This window comes from Saxophila tyrrhenica (genome assembly GCF_035928015.1).
Source record: "Saxophila tyrrhenica strain CCFEE 5935 chromosome Unknown scaffold_24, whole genome shotgun sequence".
NCBI classification, from domain to species: Eukaryota; Fungi; Ascomycota; class Dothideomycetes; order Mycosphaerellales; family Extremaceae; genus Saxophila; species Saxophila tyrrhenica.
Genome location: NW_027041756.1, coordinates 1 through 18,130, shown reverse-complemented (window position 1 = coordinate 18,130; position 18,130 = coordinate 1). Strand labels below are relative to the sequence as shown.

The following is an 18,130-nucleotide window of genomic DNA, read 5'->3' as shown; positions in this document are numbered from 1 at the left end:
TATAACTTTCCGCCAGAACGCGCTCGTACCACCGCAAACATGTCTATGCGCTCACTCCGGGCCTGCATGGTCTGCGCCTTCGTCCAGACCGGCAGCAAATTCCAAACCGCCGGCTGCCCCAACTGCGAGGACTTCCTGGAGATGCGCGGCCATCAGGACGTGGTGCTGGACTGCACAAGTGCCGTCTTTGAGGGTTTGGTGGCGTTGAACGGGCTGGAGGGGAGTTGGGTGGCCAAGTGGCAGCGGCTGGAGGGCAACAAGGCGGGCACCTATGCTGTGAAGGTGGAGGGTATCGTGAGTGTTCAGTCCGCAAGTCGAGATTGACGAAGGCATGCTGACAGGAGGTTTTAGCTGCCGGACGACTATGTTGCTGCAGCGGAGAATGCTGGAGTGCGATATGTGCCGTAAGTATTCCATTTCCCCACGAGGCGAACTATTAGACTCAGGCATGCTGACATACGACAGGCGGGATGGCAGCGCTCAAGGCGATGAGCAGTAATGCTTTTCGATCGTGGAAATTTGATTGCGTTTGAGCGATGCGGCGTTCACGGAGCAGTGAGACTGGACAACCCAATATCTCATGCATGTGGATAACAGAAATTGGAAGACTTTGATGGCTACCTTACAGTCGAGCTTTCGGCAAAACCAAGATTCACTTCCCTACTCGAACCTGGACGTCTGCAACCTCATCTCCCTATTCTCCTTCTCCTCCCTCTTCGCCTTCAGCGCCAGAGCTCTCTTTCTCTCCCCATAACATATCGCCACGACCATGCTCACAAACGATGCTCCAGCGACAACACCATACCCGGCCTTCTTCGCCGGACTCGCCACCCCGGCAAGCTGCAATCCAAATCCCCCGTTGATCATGCCGATCACAATGAGCGCTCTCCCCATCCAGATGTGCACATAAGCAAGCCGAGTGCGTCTTTTCTTATTCTGCAGCCACTGTGAGTGATGCAGCAGTCCATCACAGACCTGGAAGAAGATTACCACGACCATAAAGATTCCGATAAATGGATGGTAGTTGTGGAACAATTGTCCGGAGGAGGCAATGCGGATGCCCATGCCCATTGCGACGAACAGCATGACGTACGCTAGAATTTGGATACCGGCATGCACCCATACCAGTCGACGCTCGGAGGTCACGCGTATCAGGATCGCGCCGAGTGGGAAGAGGACGAGGATCGCGAATGAGGCGATGGTGCCGTGAGCGACGGGGAAAGCGTCGCTCGGATTCCAGTGAAGAGGAACAGACGGCAGCCCGCGCTGGATGCCGAGAGGGACATCCGCTGGAGGAGCGAGCAAGAACGGATTCAAATTTTGTCCACCTTTCGCGGGCAGATACGAGAAGTCAAAGACGCCGTGTTGACGATGCTCCTTCAAGTTCTCGTTGGGATCAGACGAATCGAGAGGCAAGCCCGGACGCGCAGCATAAACCCAGAGTCCAGAGGTCTCCATGAAATTCATCCCGCCGCCTACCCACGAGGTGCAGTCTCCACACCGGATGTTGGCGGTCATCCTGTACCCATCCACGCCCGTGCCGTCCAGAACTTCGAAATCCGCGCCGGAGTCGTATCGAGGCTCATAGTGCCCTCTACCTAGGCGAGGAGATACCGTAACGTTGCCCATGCCGTCGGCGTACATGATGAAGACCTTGGAGCCAGCCATCTGGTGGCCCAGGCCGAGGGCGACCCATTCGTAGGTGACGAGGCTGCTAATCTGGATGTAGATGTCGCCTTTGCCCGTGAAGGCTGTTTCAGTGGGGATGTTGAGGCGGTAGCAAATATCAGCCTCGGGGCAGAATTGAGAGTAGTAGGCCTGGGCGGATGCGTGTGCTGGGCGAGGAGGTCAGCAAGCATTTCGCGGCTTGGATGGAAGCGACTTACATGCTGCAGTGAGCGCGGTGGCCATTCTTCGAAGCTTCATGATTGTCCGACGCTGTACAATCGATCTTCCTTTCGAAGAGAGCGAATATTTCAAGTCTATTACAGACCGCAAAACAAAGAGGAGCTGGGCAATGGGGTAGCCACATTCCACGGAAAGCACTGCTGCCAGAGCGATGAGCCTCGTCTCACTGGAATGTCGGGAATCCTGAATATGTTCATACACATTGAGCTATCCTTGCCACTTGCCGCACTGTACAGCAGTTGTGAGGTATATCCACCAACGCCACGCTAAGCCATCAATAAAGCATCCGACGGGCAAAAAGATTGCATCACGACTTCGGGACGACGAGCAACTGCGGCTTCATGTTCAGCTTGCAGAGCTTGGCCACGCACCCGGCAAGTTGCAAATATGTCTGCACGCCTTCCAGTATCCTCATGTGGGTGAAGCCGATCTCGCGGACAAACTCCAGCTTCGTGTGCTCAGACAGTGCAGGGATGGTTTTAGTGACCTTGAACATGGTTGAGATGATGTCGTGGGAGGAGTAGCCCAGATCCCTATACTTCGATTAGCACACGTTCAACAAGTTGCACGCAGAAGCACTCACCACAGCTCCTTCAGTGAATCCAAAGCATCGTCAATCTTCTGCTCCTGACAACTTCTGATCATTGCCTGAACCTTGACAGGATGAGGGCTGTCGACGACCCGAAACACATTATCCCCGTTAACGAAGCCGAAGCCCGCATGGGTACTCTGCAGATTGTTGATCGCCTGTCGCATATCACCCTCTGCACTGAAAACCAGCGCCGCAATTCCATCGTCGCTATATTGTACATCCTCCGCCTGACAGATCTGGTAGAGTCTCTTCACTACCTGCCCATCGGTCAACCGTGAATATCTGAGTATGGCGCATCTTGACTGCAGCGGCTCGATGATCTTGTTGCTCTGATTGCACGCAAACGCGAATCGTGTCGTGCCCGAGTAAATCTCCATCGTCCTTCTCAGCGCCTGCTGCGCACCAGACGTCATGCTGTCCGCTTCATCCAGGATTACGAGCTTCTGCCTCCCCGCCGGCAGCGTCACCTTCTTCTGCGCAAATCCCTTGATCCTGTTCCGCACGACATCGATACCGCGCTCGTCACTGGCGTTCAGCTCGAGGACGGCTTCCTTGTAGGCGTCCCCGAGGAGCTGGCGAGCGAGGCAGAGGATGGAAGTGGTCTTGCCAATGCCGGGCATGCCGCTGATGATGACGTGGGGCATGTTGCCGTCGCGCGCGATGATCTTGAGCCGCTCGATGGTTTCGTTGTTGCCGACAATGTCGTCGAGGAAGACGGGGCGGTACTTTTCGACCCTGTGGAGTGGTTAGATGGGTTTTGATATTGGGTGATGTGACATACCATGGCAGCTCGTAGTTTGACGGCGCGCCATTTGCGTGTGATTTTACACCATTTGCGGCGTCCTTGGAGGACTCTGCTATAGCCATATTGAGGACGGGTTGGTGTTGGAACTGCGGCGAAAATCAAAGTCCAGCAGCGGAGACGCGTTTCAATTTGGACAACGCGACGGTCACGTGCTCTCGTGGAGCATTCCAACCTTATCTCTTAACCTTGCATCTCGATCATCTTTTCGACACCCTACCGATGCTCCTTTGGCTTTGATGAAGAGTATGATGGATCTGGATACGATAGACACCTTCCACACTAGTTGATGTGGCGCAAAAGGTTGAGTACCTCGTCTGAAGACAACCTCGTTGAGCAACATGCTCTCCTTGCGCCGCTACTCGCTCTACGCTGGTATAGCAATCTGTGTTATAATCATCTTCACGTACTACCGAGAACCAATCATCTCACGGACGCCTCTGAAGTCACAAATACCACTGAAGACTGGCCCAACCCCGTTCAAAGGCTCTAATCAGCTCTCAGACGCCAACTTCAGCTGGGAGCAGGTACCTGTGCGGTATCCGGTGAAGAAGCTGACTCAGTTGCCTACGGCCAAACCGAAGAAGTTGCCAAAGGTTCAGTTTGACTTCGCATCTCATCCCGAGACCGACGAGGAAGCCGCTTGGCGAAAGGAGAGGCTAGCGGCAGTCCAGCAGACATTCGAACGCTGTTGGAAAGCCTACCGGGAGCATGCCTGGGGTCATGATGAGCTGGCACCTATCTCAGGTGGAGCGAGGGATGGTTTTGGTGGATGGGCCGCAAATGCGGTTGACAATCTCGACAACCTCTGGATCATGGGGATGAAGGATGAGTTTGAAGAAGCCGTCAAGTTGGCCGAGACGATTGACCTGAGGAAGTGCACGCTGCAGCAGGTCAATGTGTTTGAGACGACGATTCGACACTTGGGTGGCATGCTGTCTGCATACGATCTCAGTGGGGACGAGAGACTTCTTACGATAGCAAAAGAGTTTGGCGACATGCTAATCGTGGCATTCGACACGCCAAACCGAATGCCGATCACGAGATGGTTCTGGAGCAAGGCATTGGACGAGCCGCAGGTGGCGGACCATCATGTTCTGGTGGCCGAGATTGGCAGCTTGACGATGGAGTTCACCAGGTTGTCAATGCTGACTGGCGACCCAAAGTGGTACACCGCTGTCGAGCGGATCTTGGGCCACTTGGATGCACAGCAGGAGAAGACATTGCTACCCGGCATGTGGCCCGTCACTGTCAACGCACAAACTGCCGATTTTGCCAGCGACTCGCTCTTCTCTTTGTCTGCTATGGCTGATTCTACCTATGAGTATTTGCCCAAGATGCACGCTCTTCTCGGAGGCATCGATGCGAGGTATGAGAAGCTCTACGATTCAAGCATGGCCACTGCAATTGAGTACAATCTCTGGCGGCCAATGACGCCCGATAATGCCGATATACTCATCTCGGGCAACATTCGCAAGCAGAACAGGAACTTGGATCCTATCCTGGATCCCCAGGGTCAACATCTTGTCTGCTTTGCGGGCGGCATGTTTGCGTTGGGTGGTAAATTGTTCGACAATCCCGCTCACGTCGATATTGGCAAGAAGATCACAGACGGCTGCATCTGGACTTACGAGGCGATGCCGCTCGGCATCATGCCTGAAGTCTTCCGTATGCTCCCTTGCGATTCTCGCTTGGAGTGTGAATGGAACGAGACAGCCTGGAAGGACGCAGTGAAAGAAGAAAGTCCAGACTCAAATGCGGATGCAGACTCGCTGATCGCATTGAATCGGCTGCCCAGAGGATTTGTGCAGCTCGCAGACCGGAGGTACATACTTCGACCCGAGGCGATTGAGAGCGTCTTCATCCTATACCGGATCACGGGGGAGCGGTATTTGTTGGAAGCGGCTTGGAAGATGTTCTCGGCCATCACTAGCGTGACAAAGACGGACTTGGCGAACGCTGCGTTGCGCGACATCAGCTTCTCGAAAGAGGATCTTGCAAATGGCGAGGAGATTAGGCTGGATAGCATGGAGTCCTTCTGGATGGCGGAGACGTTGAAGTATTTCTATCTGATCTTCAGCGAGCCGGATGTCATCAGTCTCGACGAGTTGGTGTTCAACACTGAGGCGCATCCGATGAAGAGGCGGCTGCCGAAGTGAGGACTTACATGGTTGAAAACATCAAAGGTTTCTACTACGAAGGCCGTATAATAACGGGCCGCCGACATCCCGCGAACATGCCCTTCCGCACTGACCGCGTTGTTTGTCTGTTGGACTCATCCGACGGCGTGCTCAGCATGTCAAGCCAACCTGGGTGCAATTGCAGGTGGGCAGACATGGGCCATGCACGTAAGCAGGGCGGGGACCAGCAGAATGACAATATGTTCGGCTGCATCGGCGGATCTGCAACACTGCCGACATACTGGTCCGAGAATAGTTTTGTCATGGCTGACGTCGCACTGCGATGGCATCGGGGCGATAGGTCGAAAAGAGTTTCGAAGGCACGAGTCTCGCGAGTGTACTTTGCAACGTCTTTCACAATCTATGACTGCAGAAGGGATGAGGTCGCCCCGAGGATCCACCACCACGAGATGATGTCGTGGTTGTCCGCAGAAGCCAGATGGAGCCAGATCTGCCGCTAGAAAGCTTGTTCGCCAGCCACGTCCGGGGACTGCGTAATCGCTGGGGAGGGACGATGGAAGAGGATGGCAGGTACGATGCAGGTTTGCACGATAATGCGGTTGTAGCATAGACATAACCAACACATATTTGTCTTCATCCACCATCTCCTCGTTGTTCTTTGGGGCCAAACCGGGCTATTCATAGCCCACAGCAACAGGAATCATCTTCAGATCTGGGTTGCGGCTGTGTCGGCGTCTCGCCCATCGCCACGCCGCAAGAGGGTCTTTCTGGGTCCACGACTCGACTTGCGTACGCCAGCTCCATCTAAGCACTTCTTCTGCGCCGCGTCATAGCCGCGCTCGTGATGGAGTAGCCCAGGGTGTCTGAACAAAACCGCTTGACTTCGCCGCTCGTTCAATCGTTAGCATTTTCTTACTATTAACATTCCATTGCACCACCACCTAGTCATGAGGACGACCACCATCGCTGCGCTTGCGAGCGCCTACGCCTTGTCGACCAGCGCCATCAAGCTGGCACCTCGAAGAGAAGGAATTGAACCAAGAGTGGTGGAGCACGAGATACAGCGCCGCCATGTCCCCAATCCTCTACAGTCAGATCGCGATCGAAGGATGCGCAAGAGACAATCCTCAGACAACACGGTCATGGTCCCGCTCGCGAACGAGGAGACGCTGTATTTCATGGACATCACCATTGGATCGCCACCCCAGGATTTGCGCATGCACATCGACACGGGCAGTAGTGATCTCTGGGTCAACACGCCCGACTCACAGCTTTGCCAGCGGAGAGGTGACCTCTGCGACGCCGCTGGGACGTACAACGCCAATTCGAGTTCGTCCTACTCCTACGTCAACTCCGACTTCAACATCACGTATGTTGATGGCTCAAATTCTCGCGGAGACTACGTGAGCGACACCGTCCGGTTCAACGGCGTCACACTGCGCAACCAGATCTTCGGCATTGGCTATTCCAGCGACTCGCGGCAGGGAATTTTGGGCATTGGATATCCGATCAACGAGGTCATCACACAGTATGGACACCAACCCTATCCGAACATTCCATACAACATGAGGAACAAGGGCTACATCAACACACCTGCCTACAGTCTCTGGCTGAACGACCTGGATGCAAATAAAGGTTCCATCCTATTCGGAGGCGTTAACACCGCCAAGTACACCGGAGAGCTCCAAACCATTCCCATCATTCCTATCGACGCTGGAGCTGCGGATATCTACGCCGAGTTCGTTGTCGCCATGACGGCCGTGGGCTCAAACGGGAACTCTGGCAGGTTCGCCAACAACATTGCCATCTCCGCTCTGTTCGACTCCGGTACCAGCCTTATGTACCTCCCCAACTCCATCTGCGAGGACATCTACGATGCCGTTGGCGCGCAGTATGACAGCACTCAGGGGGGTGCGTTCATAGACTGCTCGGCTGCGGATCAAGATATCACCATCGACTTTACTTTCTCCGAGCCTACCATTCGGGTTCCCATGAATGAGCTTGTCCTTACTGCGGGCATCCAGAACAACCAGCCTGTCTGTATTCTCGGCATTGTGCCTTCCGGAGGCAATACTGCATTACTCGGCGACACATTCTTGAGGTCGGCGTATGTCGTATACGATATGGCGGGTAACCACATCTCGCTTGCGCAGACGGACTTCAACAGCACAGAGAACAACATTCAGGAGATTGAGCAGAACCGCGCGGTACCCAGCGCGACCAACGTGCAGAACCCGGTGACCTCGGTTGCGGTTGCATCGGCAGGAGCAAGGATCGAGACTGGCTTCGGAGGTGGTGCGAGTAGTACTGGCGCCGCTGTGCCCGCAGCAACGAAGGGAGCAGGTTTCAATCTAGCGATGCTTGGGGCAGCTGGAGCGGCGGTGTTTGCGCTTTAGGAAGGCGCAGACAGTGGCACAATATGATGTTTAGCGCTGGCGTTTGGGATGTACAGCTTTGGAAATCATCATGGGAGGCATTGCATCTGCATTGTTAGAAGGATAGATCATGACCCGCAAGGGATGTAGATGATGTACGATCGCTTATGCATACAACATTCACACATCACCCGCTCGTTGGTACGATGGTATGGCCAAGATCTAAAAGTTCGTGAAATGTGTTCTTCGCAATGTTCTTGAACCAAAGCCGTATTTAAACATGTACACTGCCACTCCTCCTACAGCGCCAAGTTGTAGGTATAATCATCCTCCATGTTCTGACTTATCCAAAGCACGACCGTACTGTGTCAACCGCCGTGTTAGCAAGCCTTCCTCGTTTGTCGCATGCTCGGCCTCCTGGTCTCGTATGTGGCACTCACCTCAACATGACTCCTGCATTCCCAACAACACAAGCAATCCCAAACCAGAGTGCTGGCATCTCCGCTCCCTTGACCACATACTTCAGCACGCACACCGTCACTCCCCCCGCCAGCCCACCCGCCATCGCCGCAAAGCCCATGAACAGCACCACTCTTGCTTTCCACGCCACCCCGTCATCCCCGCTGTATGAGAAGCCGTCGCCGGAGAGACGAGTCTTGTCTATGCTGTTGATGATGAGCAGGCCGAGGAGGGAGAAAATGCCGGGGATCCAGTCGATGAAGGTGACGTTGAAGAGGGAGCCGTTGAGCGGGGAGTGGGAGTAGGTTGCCGCGTCGATTTGGAGGAAGAGGGCTAGGGAGAACTGTAGAAGAATATAATATCAGTCCCACTGCTCTTGCGAGCATTGTAGCTGGGTGAAAGGCATACCAATGCGCCGGCCGCGTAGACGCCTGCGGTGCGGGTGGTTGCGCTGTTGAGCCAGGCGGGCTTGGGGAAGCGGAAGAGGCGTGATTCGGACATGACGGTTTGTGCGACACGGGTGTCAGATTGTGGCAGGCGGTTGGGGAGCTTCGATGCTCGTAGTGGAAGTGAGTTGACGCTGCCTTGGAGGCTGGTAGATCTGGGCGAAGCGGCTCGGAACATCCTTTGGCCGACGTTGCGTCAACTTCGAATCAACCAAGATCACTCAATACCATGCAACATGCACATACAGATGGACAGACAGATGGAGATGGGTTGTATACGGACTGCAATGTTTCTATTCGGCTAGAAGATTTGTATAGCACTACGTGGTCGCTCAGTGGAATCGTGGTATTCCGAAGTCGAGTCTTTCGGTGCAGCCCGGCCCATCTATTTCGTGCATGCACGCCTCTCACACTCCATTGCTTTCGCTGGATGGGCTTGGAGTTTCCTGCTTCTCAGCCAAGCTGTCCTCTGTGATGAGGCCCCTGCCGGCATGAGCTACGACGAGGCACCACGCTGCCAATATGATCATGCTGGGGCTGTCAGTATCTTATGGACCGCTGGTAGAATCTGGTACTCACACTCCTTCTAGCGCAATGAACAGAGGCTGATCACGCAAACCGGCATTTGAGTGAGTGTACCCTTCATTCAGCTCATACACCCGCTGCAACGTATCAGTAGTGCTGCGTGTGGGCATTAGGGCGTGACTTACATATGAACAGCGAGCCAAGATGAACAAGGTGGCCAGTCCAAGGAAACCGACAAACACCTTGAATCTGGTCGTAAGGGATTGTCGCCAGACATGTCGACTCCGAAATGCGTAATCGGCACAGGCGACGATGTAAAGGACCAGCGTGGCGACTTGGAACGACAGTCCTGCGAGTGCAATATCAACACCGGCTTGGGATGTGCCGTGTGACGTTGATGATAAGCCTCCACCGACAGCCTGGAGAACCAGAGCGACCAGATCGCAGGTGATGAAAGTGTTGTAGTAGTATCTTCCCGGGAAGCGGGACGCCTTTGGAGAGATGTACTTAATGATCCGGCTGAGCATCACGTATACTGCCGCGGAGAAGAAGACAGGCCCGATGGTGATAAGAACTACGTGCATGTCAGTCGCGCTGTGCTTTGTTCATTGTGATTACAACTCACCAATCTGCATGGTAAAGCCAGTCTGGTTCCAAGGATTCTGCCACATGATAATACGTCCGCCGTACCCAAGCATCTCAGTAAAGATTCCAATGAGCATCGTTGTCATAAAACCACGTCTCTTGTGCTTCAATCCTAGGTATATCTGAGCGATGGCGCAGAGACCGTAGAGGGCGATCAAGAGGCCCGAAAAGGGTAGACTGGCACGGTATCCGTACACGCTGAGCTCGACCGGGCACGGAGGGAGGGTGCAGTTCAGCAGAGGGCCAGCCCAGACGAAGACCTGGCCATTAGGAGCAGTGTAGAGTGGAGTCAGATCCGGAAGCCAGGTAACGTTCATCCGCACGTAGTCTTCCAGAGTGAGCGTAGACACGATGAAGTATTCTCGGGAGGATTGCGATGTTGGGGCCTGGTCGACGGCTGGTCGTGGTCGCTTTGCTCAGTGGAGCTACAGAGACGGCGACAACAGGCTCGGCCGTGCATCATATATAGCCACTCTCCGTGTTTTCATCCGGCCATGCAGCAGCATTGCGGGAGAGATGGAAGACGATCCGTGCAACCGCACGACGGGCTCCAGGCTCCTTGGGTCCACGGTATGGTGGGCGAGATATGAAGCGGCGCGATGTGGTCCACGAGCCTCGAATTCCCTATCTGCATCAGAATGCGCCTTGCCAATTGTAGAGCCATTGCACGAGTCGCACGTGGTGGCGAGCCTTTCCAGAAATGCTTGAATCACGAAGCTTGCATCGCATCAACAAGGTAGGCCAAAACGGGTTCCAATGCACGAGAACTGCAAGGGTTGGTTCGGCCGCCCAGCCACCAAAAAACGTAAAATTTAGTGGAAGCTACTGCATATCAGCAGTTCTCGACAAGAACAGACCTTTCCATTGCATGTCGTTGGATCCAGTCGGCAAGACACCAATCGTCTCTTCGGAGATTTGGCCCGGTTTCCACTTTTGAAGCGTAGTGAACATCAAGCAACTGACGGCCGAAGACACCAGTCCTCCTGGCAGATATGGCTTGAGATGCGCTTGCAGTGTACTCGCAGGGACAACTGGGACATCAAGGCGACGGCTCATCCATCGACACACTATGGTTTATTTCTCATCAGAACACTGCCCTACCTCAGCGATCTGGATTCACTGTGATCGACTGCTCGGGAGGCTGGGACTCTTGTAGGATGGAGTGATAGCGGAGTAACGGTTCGCCAATCTGGCCAACGGCTTGGACGTCAGTACAGGTCGACAACGACGTCACCACAAGAATGAATGCCAGTGTACACGATCGCGCGCCGCTTCTTACTGACGGAAAGACCGGGTGTCGAGAGCTGAATGGGAGACTACGCTCTGGCCAGAGCAGTGATTCTTTCGCCCTGGACCATTCGAACGGCCGCAGGTTCTCACTCCCAGCGCCTTCTTGTAAGGCTAACGTAGCATCGGGAGGCGCTTCTCAGCTTTCTCCTACAGATGAGTAGGGTACTTGTAGAGCCAGTAGAACAGTAACGCTCGAGCTAGATAGTCACAAAAAGCGTAGACTAAGCCATGGAGATAGCAAACGAGATGGACCGCCGGAGGATGCGCCCCTTCGAAGCACCATTGCACATACCGAGAGGTCTAACACGCAGAAGGCTCTTGAGTGAGAGCTGTTTCGTGCTGTGTAGGTGTCGTCTGATGGAGATTGGCGAGAAGTTGGGCCGCTATTGATGTCGGTGGCGATATCAACGGAAATCAGACGGAGAAGCGTTGTATCGTACATGCGTCACTGACTGCTAGTCGGCACGGCCTTGATGTCGCCCCAAGATCGCATTTTGGTCTGCTTCTGCTCAGCCGCCACACTCGTTCCATCTGGTAAGAACTGCCTCCAAAGCTGGAACAGCCTCCTTTCCTCTGTCTGCCGATCAATGTTCGACATGACTCTCGTCCTCCATGGTGTTGTGACCGCATGCGAGAACTCGTCGGAGCCATACACCACATCTGCATCCTCCCATTCATGACACGCCAGAAATCTTGCGGTTTCACTGAATTGACCATTTCGTGGATCCTTCTCATCGACAAGCACCCATCTTGTACTTCGTAGCCAGCCAGGACATTTCGACAGTAGTGGAACATGCTCCTCTTCGTACCACTTGTTGAACTCGTCGTCTGTGAGATCGGTGCTCTTGTCCGGATGGACGGCCACGTGGGTCATGGCGCGAGGCTTGCCGGATGCGCAGTAAGTGGCATATTCCGTGCACGTCTTGTCGCTCAAGAGATTGTACACCCGCCTGGAGAGGTCGGAGAACATGGTGGTCTCGTCATCGCCGTCGTTGAGCCGTGCTTGCTTGTAGGCGTCGGTTTGGAGTGCAGAGGCGTCGTTGAGCTCGTAGGTAGCGAGCCAACCAGGTCTGCTGTCGTCTGTAGCGACCCAGCGCGCGACTTGGTGGACTCCTGGGCAGCGAGCGCGGCTCGGGGCGTGGACGTTGTCGTACCACGTGTTGAAGTGGTCCTGGGGTTGGGAGGGGTGTGGGGTGGTGAGGGCGTAGAGGATGGCCGGGGTTTTGTCGGTCATGGTGCTTGACTGAGTTGAGGTGGGGGCGAGTACCTTATAGAGACGTGTATGTTGTCGGATTCGGTATCATACCTTAGGTAGTCTACTGGCAGAATCAAGCACTGATCTGATGAGGCCTACATGTACTCATCGAGCTGCAGTGAGGGACCCTGATACGGCCAGGTAGGGTTAATAATAAGCTTTCTAGAGCTCCTGTATACCTCAAGAGGTTCTTCTGTTCTTTCCGATTACTGCCTACCGTACGTGTGCCGACACCAGGTGACGAGGTAAGTCTCCCCTACACTATGTCAGCAGACACCATCCGGGCGCACAGCAAATCGAGGACTGGCTGCCTACGCTGCAAAAGGCGCAAGGTCAAGGTACGTCGCCTCGGAAAATCTGCTGTCGCCCTTTCCTTTGCATGGCCGCCGCTCGTAGCAGAGGATTAGGTTGGTTGCGACTTCAAAATTGAGCTTCCTCGGGCATCAGAACACTGACGTACGGCCGCCTCACCAGTGCGATGAAATTCGGCCGCGCTGTACCGCATGCAATCGCCGCGACGATAATTGCGTCTACCCTTCACCCTTTGCGGCGGGAAGCAATGGCAACGGCAGTGGCACAGCGGGGGAGGACGACTCGTCACGAGCATGTTCCAATCTCTCGAGTTCCCGCAGTCCCGAATCTGGGCCGTCGTCCGCACTGGCATCCATCCTCAAGAGCGACACCGATCTGGCCACCCGGAGGACTCTCGCTCATAGCCTGGACCAGCACGACCTGCGCCTCCTGTGGCACTATATGCGCAAAGTAGCACCACTCGACGCCAGCGACCCGCTGATTGTCGAGATCCGGCAGGACGATTTTGTCCAGGAGGCCCTGCAATACCCCTTCATGATGGAGGCGCTTCTCAGCATGTCCGCCCTGCATCTCCGAGCGTGGAGGGACCGAACGGCAGACTGGGCGCTCGTTGCAGAGCTAAAGAAGTCACGCGCTCTAAAGGGCTACATCTCTACCCTGACCGACGTCACGGACGACAATGTGCTTGCTGCTTTTTGCTGTTCCACTATTCTACCGATCACGTTCCTAGCGAGCTCTGCCCCGGACATGGCGGCCACCGCAACCCCCCCAGGCGACGTCGTTCAAGCCATCTGCACACTCCTTCGTCTGCAATGCGGCATTGGTGCTGTTATGAGGACTTTCAAGACCGATCGACTGTGGGAGTCGAGAGTATGCAAGATGATGACGAGAGCGTCTCAAGCGAAGCCAACAGACTTGCCCACCGAGACGACGGAGGCTCTTGCACACCTGCGCTCCACTCTCAAGGACACACGACACCAGCTGACCGACTACGGAGGGATATATCTGAGCGCTGTCTGCCATCTCGAACGATGTCTGGCGCTCCTGTCTTCAAATCCCGCGGATATCGACATCGACGCCGAGCACGTCTTCGGCTGGCCAGTTCTGTGCGGCGAGCTGTATGTTGAAGCGCTGGTCAGTAAGCATCCCCCAGCGCTCGCCATTCTTGCATGCTATGGAGTTGCGCTGCACCATTTGAGGGCACTCTGGTTTATAGGGGACTGGGGACAACATATCGTACACGCCACTTCTACGTATTTGGACTCTACGTGGAAATTTGCGACATCGTGGGCGCGGAGACATGTCGAGGGCTAGTGCATTGGATTCCGCAATCTACATAGAACAAACAAGCTCTGTATTGGTGAACAGCGTTCACTTTGAGTGCGAATCAGCTCTCCGCAGGACCGTGAAGCCGATGCAAGCAGGGAAAGACTTTCGTCGCCCACTTGAAGTCTTTACTGGTTCACAGTGCGGCGCAGCAATGCTCATCTGTGGCGCAGCCATACTCACTCCGCTACACGCAGGGGTCCACCAGTGTGTTCAATGGCTCAGGCGTGTCCAGCTTCGCGCTCTGCAGCCTCTTGTCAGATATCGATCCGACTGCCCGGAATCTGAAATAGGAAGACGGTGGGGTAGCAGGATTGCAGGATGTCATGAAAGTGCGGAGTGACAGGAAGCATATCAATCAAGCCGGCTCGCTCTGAATTGCAGATGCCTTCTCGTTCTTCTGCTTCCCCAGACGAGCGCTCTTTCCAATGTTCGTCGCCGTGCCCAGCGCAAAACACCCATCCTGACATGTCGGCCACTCCTCCGGGCGCAACCAAAACATCGCCTGCTCAGAACGACCCGACCGCGCACCCTTGAAGTCGAAGGGATCGAGAAGCCTCTGCGACCTTGTACGATCGTCAATCCATCCCGGACCCATCCTCTCGGTCTGCCCATCAGGGTCCAAGAACCTCCTGTGCTCGATCGGCAAAAAGCGGCCGGGGTGGAAGAAATTGAGCCAGTAGGTATACAGAACCATTGGCGCAGCCTCGAAGACGTAGAGGAACCACTCGTTGTTTGCGATTGGGCCGCAGTGGTATTGTTCGCATTGCGGGCCGTAGCTCAGGAAGGTCTCGACGGCGCGGAAGATGCAGCGAGCGAGAATCAGGAAGCTGGTGCCGTAGAGAGTGTAGCAGACAGTTCGGATGTTGGAGGTGAGCATCCCACTCCGGACGCAGCGTCGGTGGATGATGGCGACCATGGTGATGAAGCTCATCTCAATACATGCTTGCAGCAAGAGAGCGACCGCCATCAAAGTGCCTCCCACGACGTATCGTGAGGTTCCAGGCTGCGCAGGCACTGCCTGGCCCGCTCCGATTCCGGTTAATGTTTCGACGGTTACGCCAAGGACGATGTAGAAGACGAAGACGCGGGATGGATTGAGGAGAGCATGCATGGGCAAATAATGCATCAACCGACCCAAGACGTTGTACTCTGCTGCCGCGTAGATTGGCGGTCCGGCGAGGATCATAACAATTTGGGCAATGTAGAGGCCGAGACTTTGGGCATAGTGCGTCGACACGGTACGGACGACCCAGCCGGTCGCGAAGACGGTGCCGCCGTAGAACATGAAGAAGGTGATGTGTCAGTAGGCGTAGCGGCTTGGATGATGGTCAACATCTCAAGCTCGTTGGAGGGAGAAGGAGGTTGCTCACAAGTTCTGCCAGACATGACCGACAAGGGACACGGCGATGATGCAGGCAAAGACGATGGGCAGTGCCTGGTTGGGCGAGTAGGCGTAGAGGCTGTATTCTGGATGATGCCACCGCGATCGTCAGCCAATGTCAATGCCATTGTTTAGCGGAGGCAGGCAGCCTGACTTAGTACATACCGTTATCGTTTGTGTTGCTCATCGTTGTCGACTTGGCGTTGGCTTGCAGCGATAATGAAGACTGTTGATGACGACGTCTGAGTTTGTGGAACTTACCGAGCAGTCGAGATCCCCAGTGGTCGCCATAATAATTTTATATATACATCTGTCGAGGCGCTGCATCGTGACGGAGGGCAAGAGGGCTGAGAAGGAGAGTGGTCGATCTAGATTTCATGAACCTCGCAACCTTGTCGCCGGGCTAATCCCAATCTGGAGCACGATCCGAGGTGCGAGATGCGAGGCCTCACTCTGTTCGCATGCCGCACCACACTCTCATTCTCACCAGGCACGGCGAAATCAACATCAGCCATTCTCATCTTGGCGACTCGCAGTCCCAAGCCGGAGCACTGCCAACCGTCTTCGCGGTCTTCAGGCGGCAGACCAAGAGGCCGGGTCTTCCTCTACCCGTCCGCGGAGCGAACAAACTCCTGCAATGGCAGCCGCCACAGAACAACACACTCTCTTTTATAGAGTCGGCCATCTCCTTCCATTTGCAAGCGTGCCCATTTCGTCATCGCAAACAGCCGCATATGCATCCCCGTTGAACCATCACCGTAGCTCGCTAGGGCATCTACAACACCCCCCCAGCAGCATCTGATCGACTCTCAACATGAAGCTCCTCTCACATCGCTGGCGCCGGCAGGATGACACCAAGCAAGGCTGTCAGGACTCCTCCAAAGACGAGAAGGGACCCGCAGACGAGGGTGACAGCGACAAGTTCAATACGCTTGAACTCACTGACTTCCAAAGGCAGACCGTCAAGGCCCAGGCTTTCACCGAAGACGACACCGCCAAACCCCAAGGACTTCTCGCCGTCTACCGTTACGCCAGCCGCCTGGAGCTGCTCATTGTCGGCGTGAGCATAGTCGCCTCCATGGGAAGCGGGATCCCCATTCCTCTCATGATCGTTATCTTTGGCCAATTCTTTGGCAACATTTCCAGCGAGGGAGTGGGTGCCGGAAATGCGGCCTCCCAGCCCTCTAGCTTCATCCCGGGCGGCAATCGTACCGACTTGATCCTTTACCTCATCTACCTCGCCATCGCAGAGCTGGTACTCACATTCATTGCGACCGCGGGGTGGCAGCATACCGGCAGACGCCTGGCCCGCAAGGTCCGTGAACGTTACCTCGCGGCGCTCCTACGCCAAAACGTGGGCTTCTTCGACACCTTCGGAACCGGCAAGGTCACCTCCCACATCACCGCCGACATGAACGCTATCCAAGAGGCAAACTCGGAAAAGGTCGGCTTGACGATTCGCACTTTAGCTACGGTCATTGCGTCGTTCGTGGTGGCCTTTGTCCAGTATTGGGCGTTGGCGCTCATCCTCTCCTCGAGCCTGCTCGCTATCATGCTGGTCGGCAGCGCCATTGGTCTCCCAATGAAGAAGTACTCCGACGGCGCCGCCGACGCTACCTCGCAAGCGAGCATTGTAGCCGAGGAAACGTTCGCCGCCATCAAGACCGTATCAGCACTCAACATGCAACAAAGGCTTACCCAGCGGTATCGAGCGCCGGTCATGCTCGCCTCGACCGCCTCATCCGGATCCAAAGCTATGCTGGGACTGATTCTGGCCGCGGCGATGGGCATCGTGAACCTTATGTACGGGCTGGCTTTCTGGCAAGGCAATCGTTTCGCCCAAAGCGGCTCTTCCATCGACCTCTCTGGGATCTTGATCACGCTTCTGGCAGTCATCACTGGCTCTTTTACTCTCGCCTCCATCGCCCCCAACTTCCAGGCGTTTGTGGCCGGCTCCACCGCAGCGGCTGCGGTATTCAAGGTCATCGACCGGGTCTCACCGATCGATGTCTCGGCCGAGGGCGGTCAAGATGCAAGCCAGATCAAAGGAGAGATAGAGTTTCGCAACGTCCACCTGGTCTACCCTTCTCGACCTGACATTGCAGCCCTGCGCGGCTTTGACCTTCATGTGCCGGCTGGCAAAACCACTGCGCTTGTCGGACCAAGCGGATCGGGGAAGACCAGTGTCGTCGGTCTGCTTGAAAGGTTCTACAACGCCATCGAAGGATCCATCACCATCGACGGGATGGACATCAGCCAGTACCATCTCGCCAGCCTCCGACGGCAGATCTCGCTTGTCAGTCAGGAGCCGACACTGTTCGGCTACAGCATCTATGAGAACATTGCCTTTGGGTTGCCAGAAGTGGAGGTCGCCAGCATGTCCAAGGCGGAGCTCGACGAACGCGTGAAGAGCGCTGCCCGCAAGGCGCACGCCGAAGGCTTCATCACTTCTCTCGCAAAAGGTTATCAGTCGGTCATTGGAGGTGTCGGCGTGTCCCTTTCTGGTGGCCAACGGCAGCGTGTGGCCATTGCCCGTGCCATCATCTCCAACCCGCGCATACTCCTGCTTGACGAGGCTACATCCGCGCTGGACACGGATAGTGAGAACGAAGTTCAAGCGGCTCTGATGGAGATGGCCCGTGAGGGTTAGGGTTAGGGTTAGGGTTATGG

At 55.3% G+C, this 18,130-nt stretch overlaps 10 protein-coding genes across 10 annotated transcripts; 4 read left to right on the top strand and 6 right to left on the bottom strand.

Annotated features, from left to right (window-relative positions):
* Positions 1 to 39: 39 nt before the first annotated feature.
* SPT4 (transcription elongation factor spt4) lies at positions 40 to 408 on the top strand (the record flags this gene model as incomplete). The annotated part of the gene is made up of 2 exons (XM_064807723.1): positions 40 to 294; positions 352 to 408. The coding sequence occupies 2 exons, from the start codon at positions 40 to 42 to the stop codon at positions 406 to 408; spliced, it is 312 nt and encodes a 103-aa protein (XP_064653998.1).
* A 252-nt stretch (positions 409 to 660) lies between these two features.
* Positions 661 to 1,911, bottom strand: LTR77_010504 (uncharacterized protein; the record flags this gene model as incomplete). Its single annotated transcript, XM_064807722.1, has 2 exons — positions 661 to 1,835; positions 1,887 to 1,911. 2 exons carry the CDS (start codon positions 1,909 to 1,911, stop codon positions 661 to 663), a joined length of 1,200 nt encoding a protein of 399 aa, XP_064653997.1.
* Positions 1,912 to 2,215: 304 nt separating this feature from the next.
* Positions 2,216 to 3,367, bottom strand: RFC4 (replication factor C subunit 4; the record flags this gene model as incomplete). The annotated part of the gene is made up of 3 exons (XM_064807721.1): positions 2,216 to 2,441; positions 2,492 to 3,235; positions 3,282 to 3,367. 3 exons carry the CDS (start codon positions 3,365 to 3,367, stop codon positions 2,216 to 2,218), a joined length of 1,056 nt encoding a protein of 351 aa, XP_064653996.1.
* Positions 3,368 to 3,643: 276 nt separating this feature from the next.
* On the top strand, positions 3,644 to 5,461 carry LTR77_010502 (uncharacterized protein; the record flags this gene model as incomplete). Its single annotated transcript, XM_064807720.1, has 1 exon — positions 3,644 to 5,461. The coding sequence occupies one exon, from the start codon at positions 3,644 to 3,646 to the stop codon at positions 5,459 to 5,461; it is 1,818 nt and encodes a 605-aa protein (XP_064653995.1).
* A 929-nt stretch (positions 5,462 to 6,390) lies between these two features.
* On the top strand, positions 6,391 to 7,839 carry LTR77_010501 (uncharacterized protein; the record flags this gene model as incomplete). Its single annotated transcript, XM_064807719.1, has 1 exon — positions 6,391 to 7,839. One exon carries the CDS (start codon positions 6,391 to 6,393, stop codon positions 7,837 to 7,839), a length of 1,449 nt encoding a protein of 482 aa, XP_064653994.1.
* Positions 7,840 to 8,117: 278 nt separating this feature from the next.
* On the bottom strand, positions 8,118 to 8,778 carry VPS68 (Vacuolar protein sorting-associated protein 68; the record flags this gene model as incomplete). Its single annotated transcript, XM_064807718.1, has 3 exons — positions 8,118 to 8,181; positions 8,259 to 8,620; positions 8,686 to 8,778. 3 exons carry the CDS (start codon positions 8,776 to 8,778, stop codon positions 8,118 to 8,120), a joined length of 519 nt encoding a protein of 172 aa, XP_064653993.1.
* Positions 8,779 to 9,298: 520 nt separating this feature from the next.
* Positions 9,299 to 10,210, bottom strand: LTR77_010499 (uncharacterized protein; the record flags this gene model as incomplete). The annotated part of the gene is made up of 3 exons (XM_064807717.1): positions 9,299 to 9,385; positions 9,434 to 9,822; positions 9,874 to 10,210. The coding sequence occupies 3 exons, from the start codon at positions 10,208 to 10,210 to the stop codon at positions 9,299 to 9,301; spliced, it is 813 nt and encodes a 270-aa protein (XP_064653992.1).
* Positions 10,211 to 11,330: 1,120 nt separating this feature from the next.
* LTR77_010498 (uncharacterized protein) lies at positions 11,331 to 12,417 on the bottom strand (the record flags this gene model as incomplete). Its single annotated transcript, XM_064807716.1, has 2 exons — positions 11,331 to 11,380; positions 11,637 to 12,417. The coding sequence occupies 2 exons, from the start codon at positions 12,415 to 12,417 to the stop codon at positions 11,331 to 11,333; spliced, it is 831 nt and encodes a 276-aa protein (XP_064653991.1).
* A 284-nt stretch (positions 12,418 to 12,701) lies between these two features.
* LTR77_010497 (uncharacterized protein) lies at positions 12,702 to 14,064 on the top strand (the record flags this gene model as incomplete). The annotated part of the gene is made up of 2 exons (XM_064807715.1): positions 12,702 to 12,776; positions 12,913 to 14,064. The coding sequence occupies 2 exons, from the start codon at positions 12,702 to 12,704 to the stop codon at positions 14,062 to 14,064; spliced, it is 1,227 nt and encodes a 408-aa protein (XP_064653990.1).
* A 370-nt stretch (positions 14,065 to 14,434) lies between these two features.
* Positions 14,435 to 15,364, bottom strand: LTR77_010496 (uncharacterized protein; the record flags this gene model as incomplete). Its single annotated transcript, XM_064807714.1, has 1 exon — positions 14,435 to 15,364. One exon carries the CDS (start codon positions 15,362 to 15,364, stop codon positions 14,435 to 14,437), a length of 930 nt encoding a protein of 309 aa, XP_064653989.1.
* Positions 15,365 to 18,130: the final 2,766 nt, after the last annotated feature.